General features: G+C 47.2%; 2 protein-coding genes across 5 annotated transcripts in view; one reads left to right on the top strand and one right to left on the bottom strand.

Moving 5' to 3' along the window:
• Window positions 1–1239: 1239 nt before the first annotated feature.
• ZNF3 (zinc finger protein 3) lies at window positions 1240–17355 on the top strand. 3 transcript variants are annotated; one of them, XM_010344743.2, is made up of 5 exons: window positions 1240–1329; window positions 3910–3998; window positions 4282–4408; window positions 6320–6355; window positions 7565–9812. In XM_010344743.2, the coding sequence occupies exons 1-5, from the start codon at window positions 1275–1277 to the stop codon at window positions 8629–8631; spliced, it is 1374 nt and encodes a 457-aa protein (XP_010343045.1). In that variant the 5' UTR covers window positions 1240–1274; the 3' UTR covers window positions 8632–9812. The 3 variants fall into 3 exon arrangements, with proteins under 3 accessions (XP_010343045.1, XP_074246862.1, XP_010343046.1); XM_074390761.1 differs by lacking the exons at window positions 6320–6355; window positions 7565–9812 and adding an exon at window positions 17231–17355; XM_010344744.3 differs by lacking the exon at window positions 6320–6355.
• Window positions 9554–20063, bottom strand: part of ZSCAN21 (zinc finger and SCAN domain containing 21) — a 23984-nt gene continuing 13474 nt past the window's right edge. For both annotated transcript variants that reach the window (XM_003934211.4, XM_074390760.1), the window contains exon 4: window positions 9554–18349. In XM_003934211.4, the coding sequence (XP_003934260.1) occupies window positions 17520–18349 (830 nt within the window). In that variant the 3' untranslated portion in view covers window positions 9554–17519. The remainder of the gene's footprint in view (window positions 18350–20063) is intronic.

Raw genomic sequence — 20063 nt, 5'->3', positions numbered from 1 at the left:
GTGGCATGCACCTGTAATTCAAGGCTGAAGCAGGAGCATCACGTGAACCTGGGAGGCGGAGGTTGCAGTGAGCCAAGATCATGCCACTGCACTCCAGCCTGGGCAACAGAACGAGACTCCGACTCAATAAGAAAAAAAAAAATACATCCGTCCCGGCTTCAGGGACTTAACATTCTGATCCAAGGAACTATTTTATGAGAAAAGGAAGATAAGAAGGCTAATGCCTTCTGAGTGAGAGGAAATATAGCAACTGGGTCTAGACGCAGGTGGAGTGCAGTGGTAAGATCATGGCTCAATGCAGCCTTGACCTTCTGAACTCAGGTGATCCTCCTACCTCAGCCTCCTGAGTGGCTTAGACCACAGATGTGTACCACCACACCTGGCTAATTTTTGTATTTTTTGTAGAGATGAGGTTTCGCCATGTTGCCCAGGCTGGTCTCGAACTCCTGACCTGAAGCCATCCACCCGCCTTGGCCTCCCAAAGTGCTGGGATTACAGGCATGAGTACCTCATGCAAGATTAAGGAAACTGTGTTGGTTATTCCATTTTTCAGACATTCTGTGCAGCTGACTTCATAGGCATAGTTTGTGCTTTTTATGCCAGTGCATGTATATACCCACTCCTGCTTTTTGTGATAAATATTACACTGTGGAGAGGGGCAGCCAAAACTGGGTGGGGTATTGTTGAGGAACTTGGTACTGGTGGTAGTCTCATTCCAGGGAGTATATTTACCAGGATCTAAAAGACTAGTTTGACACTGGGTGTGGTGGTTCACGCCTGTAATCCCAGGATTTGAGGAGGCTGGGGTCAGCTGATTACTTGAGGTAAGGAGTTCAAGACCAGCCTGGCCAACATGGTGAAATCCCATCTCTACTAAAAATACAAAAATTAGCCGGGCATGGTGGTATGTGCCTGTAATCCCAACTACTTGGGAGTCTGAGGCAGGAGAATCACTTGAACCTGGAAGGCAGAGGTTGCAGTGAGCCAAGATCGTGCCATTGCATTCCAGCCTGAGCGACGAGTGAAACTCCATCTCAAAAAAAGATTTTAAAAAATAAATAAAATAGAAGACTAGTCCCAGTGGCTGCATTTCTTGTCACTGTTCCTAGGTACTCACTGAAATGCTAGCTCCCATCTTTCTGTATTCAGGAGAGTTTTTTTGAATTATCTTTGAACCTTGAACTTTTGCTTCTGCAGTGCTTCCTCATTCTCCTTCAAAACCTGCTTTCCGCTGAGTCTGCACCTAGGAGACCAGAGAGCACCTTGCCCTTCCCATGGAAACTCAGGCCGATCTCGTATCTCAGGAACCTCAGGCCCTGCTTGAGAGTGGTGAGGAATAGGGATTGATTCATTCTGTTAGCCATTCAACGATTATCCAGTGAAAAATTGCTCATTCACCAGGTATTAGGCTAACTACTAGAATCTACTAGAATCCAGATGGGAATGACACACTATTTGCCATTCAGTAACTCACAGCTTAATGAGGAAGCTGATCAAACAGTAATCAATGACAGCTTGATAGGTTTGATAACTGAGGCAGATTGAGGCAGATTTTTTTTTTTTTTTTTTTTTTTTTTTTTTTGAGATGGAGTCTTGCTCTATTGCCCAGGCTGGAGTGCAGTGGTGTGATCTTGGCTCACTGCAACATCTGCCTCCTGGGTTCAAGCAGTTCTGTCTCAGCCTCCTGAGTAGCTGAGACTACAGGCATGTGCCACCATGCCTGGCTAATTTTTGTACTTTTAGTAGAAATGGAGTTTCACCACATTGGCCAGGCTGGCCTCAAACTCCTCATGATTCACCCACCTCAGCCTCCCGAGGTGCTGGGGATTATAGGCGTGAGCCACTGTGACCAGCCTTTTTTTTTGGCGGGGGAGATGGAGTCTTGCTCTGTTGCCTAGGCTGGAGTGCAGTGGTATGATCTCTGCTCACTGCAACCTCCGCCCCGCCTCCTGGGTTCAAGCAATTCTCCCTCCTCAGCCTCCTATGTAGCTGGGACTACAGGTGCACACCACCATACCCAGCTAATTTTTGTATTTTTGTAGAGATGGAGTTTAACCATGTTGGCCAGGCTGGGCTTGAAACTTGACCTCAGTGCCCACCTTGGCCTCCCAGAGTTCTGGGATTACAGGCATGAGCTACCACGCCTGGCCACTGAGGCAATTTGAAGGGTTGTGAGCACCTCATGTGAGATTAAGGAAACCGTGTCAGTCATTCCATTTTTCAGGCATTCTGTGTAGCTGACTTAATAGGCAGAGTTTGTGCTTTTTAGGAGCATGCTTTTAGAGGAAGCCCTTGGGAGTGATTTTGTGGGTCATACGCAAAAAGAGTAAATAGGAAGCCAGTGAAATATATTTTGCTTTCATAGGGTGTCCCTGATTTAGGAGCCAGTTTCAGTCTTAATAGGTGTTGTTCCCATGCTTATTAGAAGAAAGCATTTAAGGTCCTTTTGTTTGGTGACTCGGCAGGTCTAGTATCTCTGGGGTTTAGAGTCTCTCTCTTTTCTTTTTGGAGACAGAGTCTTGCCCTGTTGCCCAGGCTGGAGTGCAGTGGCACAATCTTGCCTCACTGCAACCTCCACCTCCTGGATTCAGGCGATTCTCCTTCCTCAGCCTCCTGAGTAGCTGGGACTATAGGTGTACACCACCATGCCGGCTGATTTTTTGTATTTTTAGTAGAGATGGGGATTTGCTATGTTGCCCAGGCTGGTCTCGAACTCCTGAGCTCAGGCAGTCTGCCCATCTTGGCCTCCCAAAGTGTGAGGATTATAGGCGTGAACCACCATGCCTGGACTCTAGAGTCTCTAAGAGATTAATACGTAAATTTGAGAATTGCAGAAAAAGGGTATGTAATTCCAGCATAGGTGAGGCCAGGGTAGGTGGATCCCTTGAGGTCAGGAGTTCAAGACCAGCCTAGCCAACGTGGTAGAACCCCATCTCTACTAAAAACACAAAAATTAGCTGGGCATGGTGGCAGATGTCTATAATCACAGCTACTTGGGAGGCTGAGGCAGGAGAATTGCTTGAACCCGGGAGGTAGAGAATGCAGTGAGCTAAGATAGCGCCACTGCACTCCAGCCTGGGTGACAGTGGGAGACTCTGTCTCAAGAAAAGAAAAAGATAAGAGATCCAACACAGAAACAGGAAACATCTGTAGTGTACAGATTTGATCTGAGTTGGCTGGGCGTGGTGGCTCACGCCTGTAATCCAAGCACTTTGGAGGCCAAGGCAGGTGGATCACCTGAGGTCGGGAGTTCAAGACCAGCCTGACCAACATGGTGAAACCCCCGTCTTTAAAAAAAAAAAAAAAAAAAAGATTTGATCTGGGTTGGAGAGAAAGGAGCAATGGGCATTGTGTTTTCAGTCAGGGCTGGGGTGGAGCTGCTGGTTTTTCTCTGGTCTAAGGACTTTATGCCGGGTGCAGTGGCGCATGCTGTAAACCCAGCTACTTGGGAGGCTGAGGCGGGAGGATCACTTGAGCTCAGGAGTTCAAGACCAGCCTGGGCAACATAGCAAAACCCATCTTAAAAGAAAAAAGTAGAACTTCATGCAAGAGCAGGATCATATGTTTCTGGCCAAGCTTCGGTGAATGGACAAGAATGCAGTAATAACTAAGATAGGACTGGGCGGTTTCATTGAGAAAAGAGTGACTGGAGAGAGGAGGGGACCTGAGGCAGACTGGAGACCAAGAATGACCAGGCCTGTGGCCATCTGCTCAGGCAGGATGGACCCGCTCTGATTGTGCCTCTGTTGGACACACCTTTGCTAGCTGCAGAGACAAACTTAGAAATGTGAGAGAGAGGGTCCCATGTTGTGCCAGGACCCCTAGAGCTTTCTGTGGGTTGGGAAGTCAGCAGGTTGGGAGGTTACACAGCAGATGAACTCACTCCTTGGCCCTTTTATTGCCCTTCAGCTCTTCCTTCAAAAGTTCCTGCCTTTTCTGACAAGGACAGCCTGGGAGATGAGATGTTGGCAGCTGCGCTCCTAAAGGCCAAGTCCCAGGTGAGCTGTGGTTCCCTTCATCCTTTTCTTTTCCATTTTCTGTGCAGTGACATCTCATTCAGAACCTGAAACCCTGATCTCCTCCATCAGGCCCATGGTTCTGTCCTGCTGAATTGTGGACCCTCCCTCGCCTTCCATCGTGGAGTCTTGTCTCTTCCTCTGCCCTGCCCTCCTCCTCCCTTCCCAAATGCACATTCTTCAGCCCAGTCCTCAGTGGTATCTTTTTGGTGCTGCTATTCGCATTCCTCACCCTGAAACTGCATGCTAGCACGTGTTGTTTCAGGAGCTGGTGACATTTGAGGATGTAGCTGTGTACTTCATCCGGAAGGAGTGGAAACGTTTGGAACCTGCTCAGAGGGACCTCTATAGAGATGTGATGCTGGAGAATTATGGGAATGTGTTCTCACTGGGTAAGTAGTTCTGCCTCCTTAACAAAATTCACTGGTGTTTCTTTGCTTGTTTTCTAGTAACAATCTAGTCACTGAAAACAGCTGACTGTTTCAGATTTTTTTTTTTTTTTTTTTTTTTTTGAGATGCAATGGCATGATCTTAGCTCACTGCAACATCCACCTCCCAGGTTCAAGTGATTCTCTCACCTCTGCTTCCCAAGTAGCTGGCACTACAGGCCTGCACCATCACACCTGGCTAATTTTTGTATTATTATTATTTTTTTTAGTAGAGACAGGGTTTCACCATGTTGGCCAGGCTAGTCTCGGACTCCTAACCTCAAATGATCCACTTGCCTTGGCCTCTCAAAGTGCTGGGATTATAAGCATGAGCCACCATGCCTGGCCTAGCTAAGGACTGACTTAGTCTCAGAAAATTCTAAGAACAATCTTAATTCATTTATACAGCAGTTTGCAACTTTAGAGTTCTCATCTACTTTCTTTAATCTTCACAGTAACACAGTAAATTGGCAGCTAGTATTATTCCTCATTTTACAGGTAAGGAAAGTAAAAGTAGGCCAGGTGAGGTGGCTCACACCTGTAATCCCAACACTCTAGGAGGCCAAGGCAGGAAGATCACGTGAGGTCAGGAGTTCAAGACCAGCCAGCGCAACATGCTGAGACCCTGTCTCTACCAAATATCCAAAAAATTAGCTAGACATGTTGGCACATGCCTGTAGTCCCAGCTACTTGGGAGGCTGAGGTGGGAGAATCACTTGAGCCCAGGAAGCAGAGGTTGCAATGAGCTGAGATTGCACCACTGTACTCCAGCCTGGGTGACACAAAGAGACCCTGTCTGAAAAAATAAGTAAGTAAATAAATAAAGTAGAGGGGAGGATAGAGGTCTTAATGCCTTGTGCACGCATGGTCATTAGGCTAATGAGTGGCAAAACTTGGGCCCAGTAACTCCAAATCTGGTACTTTTTCCATTTTATTCCTAGGACTTAATATATAATCCACAGACTTTTCCAAAGGATGAGTGTGTTGTGATCTCTGAACACGTGAAATGCTGCTCTGTGCCCACGTCTCTGTCCTCCCCTTCTCTGCTGGTCACCTCTAGGGACCTAGTGCCCCTGCTGCTCTGTAGAAACTTAGAAAGGTTAAGAAATTAGGCTGGGTGCAGTGGCTCATGCCTGTAATCCCAGCACTTTGGGAGGCCGAGGTGGGCAGGTCATCTGAGGTCAGGAATTGGAGACCATCCTTGCCAACATGTTGAAACCCAATCTCTACTAAAAATACAAAAAAATTAGTTGGGCGTGGTGGTACATGCCTGTAATCACAACTACTTGAGAGGCTGAGGCAGGAGAATTGCTTGAACCTGGGAGGTTGCAGTGAGCCAGGAACACACCACTGCACTCCAGACTGGGCGACAGTGAGATCCTGTCTCAAAAATGAAAAAAAAAAAAAAAAGAAAGTTAAGAAATTAGCTTCTTGGCTGGGCACGGTGGCTCACGCCTGTAATCCCAGCACTTTGGCCGAGGCAGGCAGATCATGGGGTCAAGAGATTGAGACCATCCTGGCCAACATGGTGGAACCCCATGTCTACTAAAAAATATAAAAATTAGCTGGATGTGGTGGCGTGTGCCTGTAGTCCCAGCTACTCGGGAGGCTGAGGCAGGAGAATTACTTGAACCCAGGAGGCAGAGGTTGCAGTGAGCCAAGATCACGCCAGTACACTCCAGCCTGGCGCTTGGCGACGGGGCAAGACTCTGTCTCAAAAAAAAAAAAAAGCAAAGAGAAATTAGCTTCTTAATTTTTAGGATGTGGAATTCCTTGTCTCTCACCCCAGTCTTACTGGGCATTTTCCCGAGCATAGCCAGGAGGCCTTCCTGTCATTTGAGACTGCCCTGTACATTTCCCTTCTGTCCTCTACAGATCTGGCGTCTGGAATTGAGCTCTGGGACTCTCGAGGTGAGCAGATAAACCTCCTTGTCCCATGTCTCTCCTCATGAGCAGGATTCCCATTTCTGAATCCTGCCACCATCTCTCTGCTAGAGTGAGAGGAAGAGCCAAGGGGCCTGGGTTTGAAGGGAACTGAGAGCAGAGGGGTCCTAAGAGGTACCTGTTCAGGTGAGGGAGAAACAGCTGTTTCTGTCCCTAACACACATTGCCCTGTCTTTACTCTTTACAATATCAATTAAACTAAAAAGGTGGCCAGGCGTAGTGGCTCACACCTGTAATTCCAGCACTTTTGGGAGGCCAAGGTGGGTGGATCACGAGATCAGGAGTTTTGAGTCCAGCCTGACCAACATGGTGAAACCATGTCTCTACTAAAAATACAAAAGTTAGCTGGGCATGGTGGTGTGCACCTGTAATCCCAGCTACTCAGGAGGCTGAGGCAGGAGAATCACTTGAACCTGGGAGGCAGAGGTTCGGGTGAGCTGAGATCATGCCACTGTACTCCAGCCTGGGCAACAGAGCAAGACTCCTTCTCGGGGGAAAAAAAAAAAAAAAAAAACTCTCTGGACCCTTTACATGTATCCTCTGTGCCTAGAGTTGCCTTTAGAAACTCCAGAGGAACAAAAACAGAGAAGTCAGACACTGAGACTCTTTGCATAGCCTCATGTGTGAGCATAGCCTTTTTATGCATAGGGCCCAGAGGCAGACTCAGCCGTCTTGCCATTTCCATGGGCTTGGCATTTGTGGCATAATGACAGCCATGATTGCTCTTACAGGGCCATGTCGATGACTAGCATCCTCGCCCTTTCCCGCTTTCCTCACCATCTGTACTGTATTTGTTCTCCCTTCTTGTAGTCACTGTGTCCCCAGTTATATCCACCATCCGTGACCTCTCTAAAGGCTTTGTCACTTCATTAAGCAATACGACCTTCCTCTTCTAATGTTGGTTTCTTACCTCTCTGCCTGATCCATCCTCCCCTTCACACACACTCAGCTTCCTCTTTACTCCCAGCTCTCCTTGTTTCTCCTTGGTTTTGCTCTCTGCCCTGTGCCTTCCCTGTCTCCTTAGCTTGGATGTCTTATTTTGCCTTAGGTGCACACATATAAGGCCTCTCTGCAGGTATGTGCTTTTGGCACTATAGGTATTCCCTGATGATCACGTCCTGTGATTTTCACTCTTCCTCAAGGAACAAGTGACATTTGCATTTTTTATTATGTCAGATGGTGAGACCAGAACTGAAAATGATCAAGCAGTTTCTGAAGACACAAGATCACATGGGGTCCTGCTGGGAAGATTTCAAAAGGATATGTCTCAGGGTCTTAAGTTTAAAGAAGCCTATGGACAAGAGGTCAGTCTAAAGAGGCCACTGGGGAACTCCCCTGGAGAAAGATTGAACAGGAAAATGCAAGATTTTGGCCAAGTGACAGTTGAGAAGCTAACCCCCATGGGAGAGAGAAGTGAGAAATACAGTGATTTGGGGAACAGCTTCACTGTGAATTCCAACCTTATCTCACATCAGAGACTTCCTGTGGGAGACAGACCCCACAAGTGTGATGAATGTAGCAAGAGCTTTAATCGAACTTCAGACCTTATTCAGCATCAGAGAATCCATACCGGGGAAAAGCCCTATGAATGTAATGAGTGTGGAAAGGCCTTCAGCCAGAGCTCACACCTTATTCAGCATCAGAGAATCCACACTGGGGAGAAACCTTATGAATGTAGTGATTGTGGGAAAACCTTCAGTTGTAGCTCTGCCCTCATTCTGCATCGGAGGATCCACACAGGGGAGAAACCCTATGAATGTAATGAGTGTGGGAAGACCTTCAGCTGGAGCTCCACCCTCACCCACCATCAGAGAATCCACACTGGTGAGAAACCCTATGCCTGTAATGAATGTGGGAAGGCCTTCAGTAGGAGCTCCACCCTTATTCACCATCAGAGAATCCACACTGGAGAAAAACCTTATGAATGTAATGAGTGTGGGAAGGCCTTCAGCCAGAGCTCACACCTCTATCAGCACCAGAGAATCCACACTGGAGAGAAGCCCTACGAATGTATGGAATGCGGAGGAAAGTTTACCTACAGTTCAGGCCTTATTCAGCATCAAAGAATCCACACCGGGGAGAACCCCTATGAATGTAGCGAGTGTGGGAAAGCCTTCAGGTACAGCTCAGCTCTTGTTCGCCATCAGAGAATTCACACTGGAGAAAAGCCTTTGAATGGGATGGGCATGAGCAAAAGCTCCCTCAGAGTTACAACCAAGTTAAATATCAGAGAGTCCACATGAAAGAGCCACACACCCATTTTCCTCACTTTCCCTGAGTCTCAAGAGTTTTTGCCTTATTCTATAAATCTCAACAGCTTAGGATGTGTTCCTTCCAACTCAGACCTTTCACTTCAGAGAATGGGGCAGACTGGGCGAATCGGTGAATTTTCCTGGAAATTGCACCAGCCCTGGAAAGTGACAAGGCAGGCAGGCAGATGGCGTGCTGGGAATCGAAAGCAGCTCTGGGACCAGTCACCCCATTTAGGAAAGGAGTTTGCACTAAACCCTTTTTTTCCTCACAGCAGAGGAACCTTTCCAAGGTGGGGATGGAAGCACAGTTGGGTCAGAATTCCATGGATTCCTTTAGCTGGAGTCCATGTAGTCCGCACAGCCAGCAGTGGAAAGGAGGCTCTGGGTCCTGTTATTTGCTAGGGAGGGGAAAGGGAGGCTGTATTTCAAAGCTACTGTTCCTAGTCCAGCTTTAAGTTTTGATAAGGAACATGGTGTTTTGTTTCATGATTTCATTAATTACGGAAATTTGTCATCGAGATTTTTATTGAGGGTGGAAGATTCAGAAACATCTGTGATGATGGTGTCTTTTAGGGCTCTTAGAGCAGCCAGACCATGTTTCTAAGAGAAACCTGGTGATATTGCTGGAAGACACCTCCACACTCCACCCCCCCCCCACCCCGCTGCACCCAGTTGTCATGGGGCTGACTGGGTGTATCTATCCAAGCAGCTATGAGGGAAAGAGTCAGAAGCACTTAGCATTGGCCTCTGATTCCTGTCCTCTCCTGTCATCTTTCCACTCCTATGATGAAAGTGATTTTCTCTAAATGCTTGGTTAAGGATGCTTTCAAGGACCTTACTTAGCCTGGCTGCCCTGCCCTCTCACCTCTGCCATCTGGCCCCAGTAGCTGGACTGCTTCTGCCTCCATCTCTGATTCTTCAGCAGCTGAAGATTAATGCAGATAAAGAGCAAGGCCCAAAAGGAAGGAAAAAAAAAAAAAAAAAGTGAAGCCCAGAGAAGGCAGGCCTGGTGGCAGCACCACCTAAGCCTGGTGGCAGAGCTCCTTGCCGGGTGAGGATGGTGCTCCCTGACTTTTCCCAACCGACAGGATGACCTTCCATTGTTTTCCCAACCCTGTTCATCCTGTAGCATAAATGAAGTGCACTATTAAACAGAATAGTTTTTCAGGAGAGATTGAGTGTGGTTTTGTGCAGTGTTTGGATCAAACATCAGTTAAGACATGTTGGTGACTATAAATGGAATCTGAAAGTTGACTTAAAAATTTTTTTTTTCTTGAGACAGAGTCTTGCTGTGTTGCCCAGCCTGGAGTGCAGTGGCATGATCTCGGCTCACTGCTGCCTCTGCCTCCTGGATTCAAGCAGTTGTGTCTCAGTCTCCAGAATAGCTGGGACTACAGGTATGTGCCACCACGCCCCCCCAGCTAATTTTTTGTAGAGATGGGGTTTCACCATGTTGCCCAAGCTGGTCTTGAACTCCTGAGCTCTAGCAACCTGCTGGCCTCAGCCTCCCAAAGTGCTGGGATTACAGGCATGAGCCACGGTGCCCAGCCTAAAATTTATTTATAGGCCAGGTGCAGTGGCTCATATCTATAATTCCAACACCTTGGGAGCCCAAGGCGGTCGGATCTCTTCAGACCAGCCTAGGCAATATGGCAAGACCCTATCTGTACAACGAACTTAAAAAAAAAAAAAAAGTAAGGGGCCGGGCGCGGTGGCTCAAGCCTGTAATCCCAGCACTTTGGGAGGCCGAGGCGGGTGGATCACGAGGTCAAGAGATTGAGACCATCCTGGTCAACATGGTGAAACCCCGTCTCTACTAAAAATACAAAAAATTAGCTGGGCATGGTGGCGCGTGCCTGTAATCCCAGCTACTCAGGAGGCTGAGGCAGGAGAATTGCCTGAACCCAGGAGGCGGAGGTTGCGGTGAGCCGAGATCGCGCCATTGCACTCCAGCCTGGGTAACGAGTGAAACTCGGTCTCAAAAAAAGAAAAAATTATACTTAAAGGACCAATTTGGATAAACAAAAATAAAAAAAAAAACAACAACAAAAAAATAGCTGGTCTTTAAAATAAATTAAAAAAAAAAAAAAAAAAAAAAGCCAGGTATGGTGGTTCATGCCTATAATCCTAGCACTTTGGAAAGCCGAGGTGGATGGATCACCTGAGGTCAGGAGCTCAAGACCAGCCTGGCTTTCATGGTGAAACCCCATCTTTTTTTTTTTTTTTTTTTAGAAAAAAGGAAATTAAAAGTAGCTGGGTGTGGTGCTGCACACTTGTGATCCCAGCTACTTGGGAGGCTGAGGTGAGAGGATTGCTTGAGCCCAGTAAGTTGAGGCTGTGGTGAGCCACTGTGATTGCACCACTGCACTCTAGCCTGGGTGACACCAAGACTGTCTCAAAAATGAAATAAGAGCTAGGTACAGTAGTGGCTCATGCCTGTAATCCCAGCACTTTGGAAGGCTGGTGCAGGTGGATCACCAGCCTGGCCAACATGGTGAAACCCCATCTCTATTATTAATACACACCTCTAATCCCAGCCACTTGGGAGGCTGAGGCATGAGAATCCCTTGAACTTGTGGAGATGGAACCATTGCACTCCAGCCTGGACAACCATGCGTGAAACTCTCAAATAAAATTTATTTATAGGTAACCATTCCCTTTTTTTCTGAGATGGAATCCTATTCTGTCACCCAGGTTGGAGTGCAGTGGCGCAATCTTGGCTCACTGCAACCTCCGCCTCCCAGGTTCAAGCAGTTCTCTGCCTCAGCCTCCTGAGTAGCTGGGATTATAGGCACCTGCAATCATGTCTGGCTCATTTTTGTGTTTTTAGTAGAGATGGGGTTTCACCATCTTGGCCAGGCTGGTCTTGAACTCCTGACCTCATGATCCACCCGCCTTGGCCTCCCAAAGTGCTGGGATTATAGACATGGACCACCGTACCTGGCCAACCATTCTTTATAGTCACAAACATGATACCACCCCCTCTTTCTCTGAGGTCTGTATTGTATTCCTCTAGATTCTTCTACAGACTGTCTCAATGTACACAGCCACTCCCACTTCATACTCACATTTGTGATTTTATGAGCTGCAGGTCATTCTGTATGGTGCAATACTTAAGACCAGCAACCTAGGCCAGGGTTCCTCACTTCCCCTTATATAGGCATGCGGTGGCCTATATAACCCCAGCACTTTTGGAGGCTGAGGAGGGTGGATCAGCTGAGGTCAGGAGTTCGAGCCAGCCTGACCAAAATGGTGAAACCCTGTCTACTAAACACAAAAATTATCCAGGCATGGTGGTACATGCCTGTAATCCCAGCTACTTGGAAAGCTGAAGCAGGAGAATCTCTTAAACCCAGGAGGCAGAGGTTGCAGTGAACGGAGACTGTGCCACTGCAATCCAGCCTGGGGAATAAGAGTGAAACTTTTGTCTCAAAAGAAAGACCAGCAACCTAAACTAGAAAGGTCTTACTGTTATGAGGTCCCTGACAACAGAGTTCTTGATTGTTGGGTGGCAATGGGCAGATAAAAACTGTTTAATTTGATCATTGGTAGGAGGCTGTTTACAGCCACAGAGAAACCTAAGATGCAAATGTGAGCCGGGCACAGTGGCTCACGCCTGTAATCCCAACACCTTGGGAGGCTAAGGCAGGAAGATTGCTTTAACCCAGGAGTTTGAGACCAGCCTGGACAACATAGTGAGGTCTGGTCTCTACAAAAAATTAGCTGGGTGTGGTGGTGCACGCCTGTAGTCCCAGCTACTGGAGAGGCTGAGGTGGGAGAATCACTTGAGCCCAGGCATTTGAGGCTGCAATGAGCTGTGATTATGTTTTGGTGCCCACTGCTCCAGCCTGGGCCAAAAGGAGTCCATGTCTCAAAAAAAAAGTGTTTTTAAAAGTTAAGTTTGAAACTGCTGTAAAGTGTTCTCATATGAGTCTCCTACAGATTCTTATTTCCCATGATGATTTTTCATTTCTCAGTCCCTAACTGACGACTACTCAGCATTCAGTCATGGGATCAGCATGTTTCTTCTCCATGCCATTACTCGTGGAACCTCCACTCTCAAGCCTTCAGCTGTTACCTCTATACAAATAGGTTTTTTGTTTTTGTTTTGGGATGGAATCTTGCTATCACCCAGGTTGGAGTGCAGTGGCATAATCTCAGCTCACTGTAACCTCCGCCTCCTGGGTTCAAGCCTGCCTCAGCCTTCCTAGTGGCTGAGATTACAGGCGCCCGCACCCATGCCTGGCTAATTTTTTTTTTTTTTTTTTTTTGAGACGGAGTTTCGCTCTTGTTACCCAGGCTGGAGTGCAATGGCGCGATCTCGGCTCACCGCAACCTCCACCTCCTGGGGTCAGGCAATTCTCCTGCCTCAGCCTCCTGAGTAGCTGGGATTACAGGCACGTGCCACCATGCCCAGCTAATTTTTTGCACTTTTAGTAGAGACGGGGTTTCACCATGTTGACCAGAATGGTCTCGATCTCTTGACCTCGTGATCCACCCGCCTCGGCCTCCCAAAGTGCTGGGATTACAGGCTTGAGCCACCGCACCCGGCCAATTTTTTTTTTTTTTTTTTTTTGAGACGGAATCTCACTCTGTCTCGCAGGCTTGAATGTAGTGGTGCAATCTTGGTTCACTGCAATCTCCACCTCCCAGGTTCAAGTGATTCCTCTGCCTCAGCCTCCTGAGGAGCTGGGATTACAGGCACGTGCCACCATGCCCAGCTAATTTTTGTATTTTAGGATGAGGTTTCACCACGTTGGTCAGGCTGGTCTCAAACTCCTAACCTTGTGATCTGCCTGCCTTGGCGTCCCAAAGTGCTGGGATTACAGAATTGAGCCACTGTGCCTGGTCAATTTTTGTATTTTTAGTAGACATGGGGTTTCACCATGTTGGCCAGGCTGGTCTCAAACTCTAGACCTCAAGTGATCCTCCCACCTCAGCCTCCGAAAGTGTTGGGATTACAGATGTGAGCCACTACACCCAGCCTATGCAAGTAAGTTTTAAATCTGCCTGTGTTCTCACGTCTGTAATCCCAGCACTTTGGGAGGCCGAGGCAGGTTGATCACAAGGCCAGGAATTTGAGACTGGCCTGGCCAACATGGTGAAAACCCATCTCTCCTAAAAATGCAAAAATTAGCCGGGTGTAGTGGTACATGCTGTCATCCCAGGTACTCGGGAGGCTGAGGCAGGAGAATCGCCTGAAACCAGGAGGCAGAGGTTGCAGTGAGCTAAGATTGCACCACTGCACTCCACCCTGGGTGACAGAGCAAGACTCCATCTTGAAGAAAAAAAAAATCTGCCCATGTCCTGATGGCTCTCCCAAGCTTCAGTTGTGGGTCTCCAGTGGACTGCAGGGCAATTACACCTGGACTTTCTATAGTTTCAAAATATGTTTCAAACCAGATACCTCTTTCCCATTTATTGCCACCTCTTAAAATTTCGGTAAACCTGTCAGGGTCAAAAATCTTAGGTTTTCTTTTGATTCTGCTCCTCATCCTCATCTAACCAGCATCAAGCCCTGGGTAAGTTCAGTAAACATGGAGTGGAAAGATACTGTTTTGAGTTGAGGTTGCAGAGATGGGATTTGCAAATGATGTTAGCAGTAGTTGATACATGGCATATATTCTGGGAGGTCGAGGCAGGAGAATCGCTTGAACTCAGGAATTCAAGACCAGCCTGGGCAACATAGTGAGACCTAGTCTCTATAAAAAATCAAAATTAGCTGGGCGTGGTAAAACACACCTATGGTCCCAGCTACTCAGGAGGCTGAGATGAGAGGACTGCTTGAGCCCAGGAGTTCGAAACTAGCCTAGGCAATATAGTGAGACCCTCATCTCTATGAAAAGAAAAAAAAAACCCAATACTTGGTGAGGAATGTTTGCCTACAGTAAATGAGGTAAAGCTGCTGAAATGATTAGCAGAGAAGAGTGTCAGCAGACTCAATGTGTATTAAAATGAATTTATTACATGAGACCTGAGAACCAAACACCTATGTTATCCCAGAGGTCCCAAATAACTTCCCATTCACCAAGACAGTAAGGGATGAACTGAGGAGAGCACCATGAGTGTTCAGTGGTAGCTGCCTCAGCGGGGTTAATAGCAGGAGATTCTGCCATAGAACAGAGTTCCCTTGCTAATGGGGAGGACTGGTCAGCAGAGGCCAGGTGGTGGCACTTAGCTGTCACAGGTAAAGTGGACACAATTACCATGATGGGCAACAGGGCCAGAGTGGCAACTAGGATTTTTCTTTCTTTTTTTTTTTTTTTAAGATGTAATCTCACTCTGTCACCAGGCTGGAATGCAGTGGCACGATGGGGCAACAGGGCCAGAGTGACAACTAGGATTTTTCTTTTTTTTTTTTTTTTAAGATGTAATCTCATTCTGTCGCCAGGCTGGAATGCAGTGGCACGATGGGCAACAGGGCCAGAGTGGCAACTAGGATTTTTCTTTTTTTTTTTTTTTGAGATGGAGTCTCACTCTGTCACCAGGCTGGAATGCAGTGGCACGATCTCAGCTCACTGCAACCTCTGCCTCCCAGGTTCAAGTGATTCTCCTGCCTCAGCCTCCCAAGTAGCTGGGATTACAGGCACCCACCACTGAACCCAGTTTTTTTATTTTTAGTTGAGACAGGGTTTCACCATGTTAGTCAGGCTGGTCTTGAACTCCTGACCTCAGGTGAGCTGCCCACCTCAGCCTCCCAAATCCCAAAGTGCTGGGATTACAGGCATAAGCCATTGTGACTGGTCTATTGTTGTTGCTATTGTTGTTTAATGTTAATAATAATAATAAAAAAAAAGAGAGGTGGGATCTTACTATGTTGCCCAGGCTGGTTTTGAACTCCTGAGCTCAAGTGATCCTCCTCCATCAGCCTCCCAAAGTGCTGGGATTACAGGCATTAGCCACTGTGCCCAGCCAACTGGAGTGTCTTGACCCACAGGGATCTGTGGCATTGGCTAATACCCCTTGATGTTCTTAGGAAAGACAGCCAACAGGGTAAGGCTTTGATTTGAATAAACAAACAAACCCAAGAGTTGATGAGAAGGCTGATACCAGCTGTTACAATGGGAAATAGCATTTCTTCCTCTACTTTCCAGAGCTGAGCCATCTGGAATGAGGCTCAGAATGAGGATCCAGAATCTATCAACTTAAGAGGAGTCTGGGTTTCTTTGAAGACCTTCTAATTGTACCACAAGTATATGCAATAAATATTTCACCAAAGCACCTTTGGCTGTTCACTAGAGTAATGTACTAGGAAAACGGAATGTCCAGGCCTTCTGAGGCATTTTTTTTGAGATGGAGTCTCACTCTTGCTCAGGCTGGAGTGCAGTGGCTCGATCTCAGCTCACTGCAATCTCTGCTGCCCAGGTTCAAGCAATTCTCCTGCCTCAGCCTCCCGAGTAGCTGGGATTACAGGCCATGTGCCACCACGCTCAGCTAATTTTGTATTTTTAGTAGAGACAGTGTTTCACCATGTTAGTCAGGCTTGTCTCAAACTCCTGACTTCATGATCCGCCCGCCTCAGCATCCCAAAGTGCTGGAAGCGTGAGCCACTGCACCCGGCCAAAAAAAAATGAGAGGCTTTCTGATATGGATGTAAGATGACACGGATCTAAAACTTACCATTGCCCTCCAGACAGAGGTCAGCTGATAAATGGAGTCCTGGCCCAAATCCATCTCAGTGGGCTCAGTGGGAACAGACCCAGCCTATGGCCATATCCCTGAGAAGATAATTGGGATATGTTTAGCAAGGGGATAGATGCCCAGCACATTGGTTACTTTTCCTGTAGCATAGGTCATAGGAAGAAGGGTCAAGTGGAATCTCCTGCACATCCTGCCCTTCCAACCAATCAAAATGGCAAGAAACAATACCACGCCCTGAATGGAACTGAAGTGATTATTGCAGCCCTCGAAGATGTGGAAAACACTCCTGTGTAACTTCTATAAAAAAGACAAGTTCTAGCTGATAATGGTTGTCTGCCACAAACCCATCCACAACTACTGTGGGGGGTGTGCTCTTCCTGGGACAGTTCAACATGGCCCTGGCTCTTGGTATCCAGTTCTTGAGCTGGTGAAAGCATTTGCTTTTTTGAGATGGAGCCTTGCTGTGTCACCTAGGCTGGAGTGCAGTGGTGTAGTGTCGGCTCACTGCAACCTCTGCCTCCTGGGTTCAAGCAATTCTCCCTCCTCAGCCTCCCAAGTGGCTGGGACTACAGGCGTCCACCATCACGACTGGCTAACTGTATTTTTAGTAGAGATGGGGCTTTGCCACGTTGGTCTTGAACTCCTGACCTCAGGTGATCCACCCACCTCAGCCTCCCAAAGTGCTGGGATTTCAGGCATGAACCACCATGCCTGACCCCAAATGCAAATTTTCTAAAAGCTAAACCAGTAGGAACAGTTCTCCCCATCTGTAAGTATTCAATAACTAACACATCATTTGTCATAATAATAATCCTGAGGCATTACAAACTGTTACAAGTTTATTCTGAATCTCATTCAATTGTGTTCAGTGTGGCTCAATTCTTTACAAATAAAAATTCTTGAATATATGTCAAAGCAGAAATAATCTTAATGTTTCTTTCTTAACTATACTGGATACGAGTCAGTTTAACTATACAAAAGGTAATGCTGGCATGGTTTACTGGAACCCTAACTGTGGTGAGGGGACTCTGCCCCAGTGAACTGGCAAGTGTGGAACCTCCAGACACCGAATGAGGACCTCCTGCCTACCATGTCACCGTGGAGCTCTCACTCCTCAGGCATCCCCTGGTGATACAAATTCTACTGCTGGAATCAATACTGTACTGCAATGACAAAACTTCTTCCTGTTGTTCACATTCTAAACTTTAGAACAATGACGACATGAGTGTACTTGACAGTTATAGCGGCTCTCCCTCTCCAGTGTGCACTCGCTGATGTTTGGAAAGATTTGACTTGCTACAGAAGGTCTTTCCACAGTGATGACACCAGTAGGGCTTTTCCCCGGTGTGGATTCTGTGGTGTTTATTGAAGTTTGAGCTGTGGTTAAAGGCTTTCCCACACTCCTTACACTTATACGGCTTCTCTCCAGTGTGGAGTCTCTGGTGGGAGCTGAGGCCCGCATGCTGACTGAAGCTCTTCCCACATTCGTTACACTGATAAGGCTTCTCCCCAGTGTGGATCCGATAGTGACGAATGAGACTGCCTTTCCCACTGAAAGCCTTCCCACAATCTTTGCACTGATATGGTGCCTCTTCGGTGTGCATTCTCTGATGTTTAAGGAGGTCTGAGCTCTGCCCGAAGGCTTTTCCACACTTACAGTCGTAGGGCCGGTCCACCAAGTGTGTTCTGTAGTGGAGGGTGAGGTTTGAGCTGTGGCTGAAAGCTTTCCCACACTTGGTGCAGACGTAAGGTTTCTCGCCAGTGTGTGTTCTCCGGTGTTTGGTGAGATTTGAGCTATTACTAAAGGCTTTACCACACTCGGCACATATATAACGTCTCTCTCCTGGGGTAGGTTTAGTAGGAACTGATTCTCTACCTTTCTTGGAGCCTGACTCTTGAAGAGGGGGTTTTGTTCCTCTTTCACTTTCAAGGTTTACACACTGCCTCTCTAACCTGGCCTCAGGTTTATTGGCGATAATCACAGAAATGATATCCCCTTTGAGCCCAACTGCTTCACAACCTTTCTGCTCATCTGCTGACTCCTTGTGCTGGGTACTCAATCTGCAATCTGAAACAATAAGCAGATTAAGGATACTTCAGTTGTTCCCAGAGAAACAGGACCATCAGGTGAGACTGATGGACTCTGAAAGGTGACTAAGTAGAGCTCACAATAGCGTATGGATACAAGTAAAGCATCATCCAATCTAATTTACAATCCCACACTTTCACACAAGTCCCCACCCGAAGCTATTAGGATATGAAGAACATGGCTTTTTCTGCCAGAAAAACAACTTCCAATACAGAAGACAAAATGCAGCATATAGGAGAGCAGTAGCCAGCCACAAAGGCTCAGGCCTGAAATCCCAGCACTCTGGGAGCCAAGGCAGGAGGATGGCTTGAATCTGGGAGTTCAAGACCAGCTTGGGCAACATAGGGAGACCCATTTCTACCAAAAATAAAAATAAAAAAATTAGGCAGGCATGTTGTGCCCCTGTGGTCCAGCTATTTGGGAGACTGAGGTGAGATGATCACTTAAGCCTAGAAGGTCAAGGATGCAGTGAACTGTGATTGTGCTGGACTGTGCAAGATTGAGACTATCTTTTTTGTGAGATGGAGTCTCACTCTGTCCCAGGTTGGAGTGCAGTGGTGCCATCTCACCTCATAGCAACTCTACCTCCTGGGTTCAAGTGATTCTCCTGCCTCAGCCACCCGAGGAGCTGGGATTACACGTGCCTGCCACCATGCCCAACTAATTTTTTGTATTTTTAATAGAGACGGGGTTTCACTATGTTGACCAGGCTGGTCTGGAACTCCTGACCCTTTTGATCCACCCGCCTCGGCCTCCCAAAGTGCTGGGATTATAGGCGTGAGCCACAGTGCCAGGCTGCTTTGTTTGTTTGTTTTTTTAAAGGAGAACAGCTGAGCCTCAGGCAGAAAAAAACAAGGGAGAATGATTGCTGCAGGGCCAGAGTTAAGGAAAATGACAAGGACAATTAAGGAAGATGCTGAGTGGTAAACTCACAAAAACCCATGTTCCCATAGCAGCTGAACATAAAAGCGATCAAAGAGGGCATCCAGACAGACCATTTACAGTCCTTCCAGCTCCAGATCTGTATCAATCGGAATGAAAGCGTGTGATCTCCAGGAGGGCTTAATGCTCATCATTTCACTTACACTGGCTACATATTGTAATTTAGTTATAAAGTGACGCTCACTGTTGAAATCAGATGGAACCAGCTTATCTTTTTAGAGCACCTCACCAGGCAGTCAAACCTCTTCAATGTCCACCTAGCCATCCACAAACCGGGAAAAGGGGAGTAAGAGAAATTTGCTCTGAAAAATGGGCCCCCTTTGAGGACTGTTAATCCCCTGAGGGTACAGAAGCCTCAGTCAGCAAGCTACCTTCCTCCTAAGTCCTTTTTCTCTTTCCCTAGGAACTGCCTTGACAGTCTCTCCCTCTGACCAGCCATTTATCTCCTTGCTTCACTGACAGTGACCATCAGCTGCCTCCAGGTTCAGCCTCTCCTCACCATCTGCTGGGGCCCAGAGCTGCAGCAGCTAAAGTCCTTTTCAATCTCCATAATGAGCAATTGCTTGCCTACACCCAAACTTATCTTCAAGTCACTGCACGGCCATGAACTACATGTGTGGGATAGAAGTAACTTCATAAAACTTTTGTTTTATTTTAAGACGGGGTCTGGCTCTACTGCCCAGGTGGAGTGAGGTGGCATGATCTTAGCTCACTGCGACCTCCACCTCCTAGGCGCAAGTGATCCTCCTGC

This window comes from Saimiri boliviensis, chromosome 20 (genome assembly GCF_048565385.1).
Source record: "Saimiri boliviensis isolate mSaiBol1 chromosome 20, mSaiBol1.pri, whole genome shotgun sequence".
NCBI classification, from domain to species: Eukaryota; Metazoa; Chordata; class Mammalia; order Primates; family Cebidae; genus Saimiri; species Saimiri boliviensis.
The sequence above is the reverse complement of the archived record's forward strand: the minus strand, read 5'-3'. Positions and strand labels throughout refer to the sequence as shown.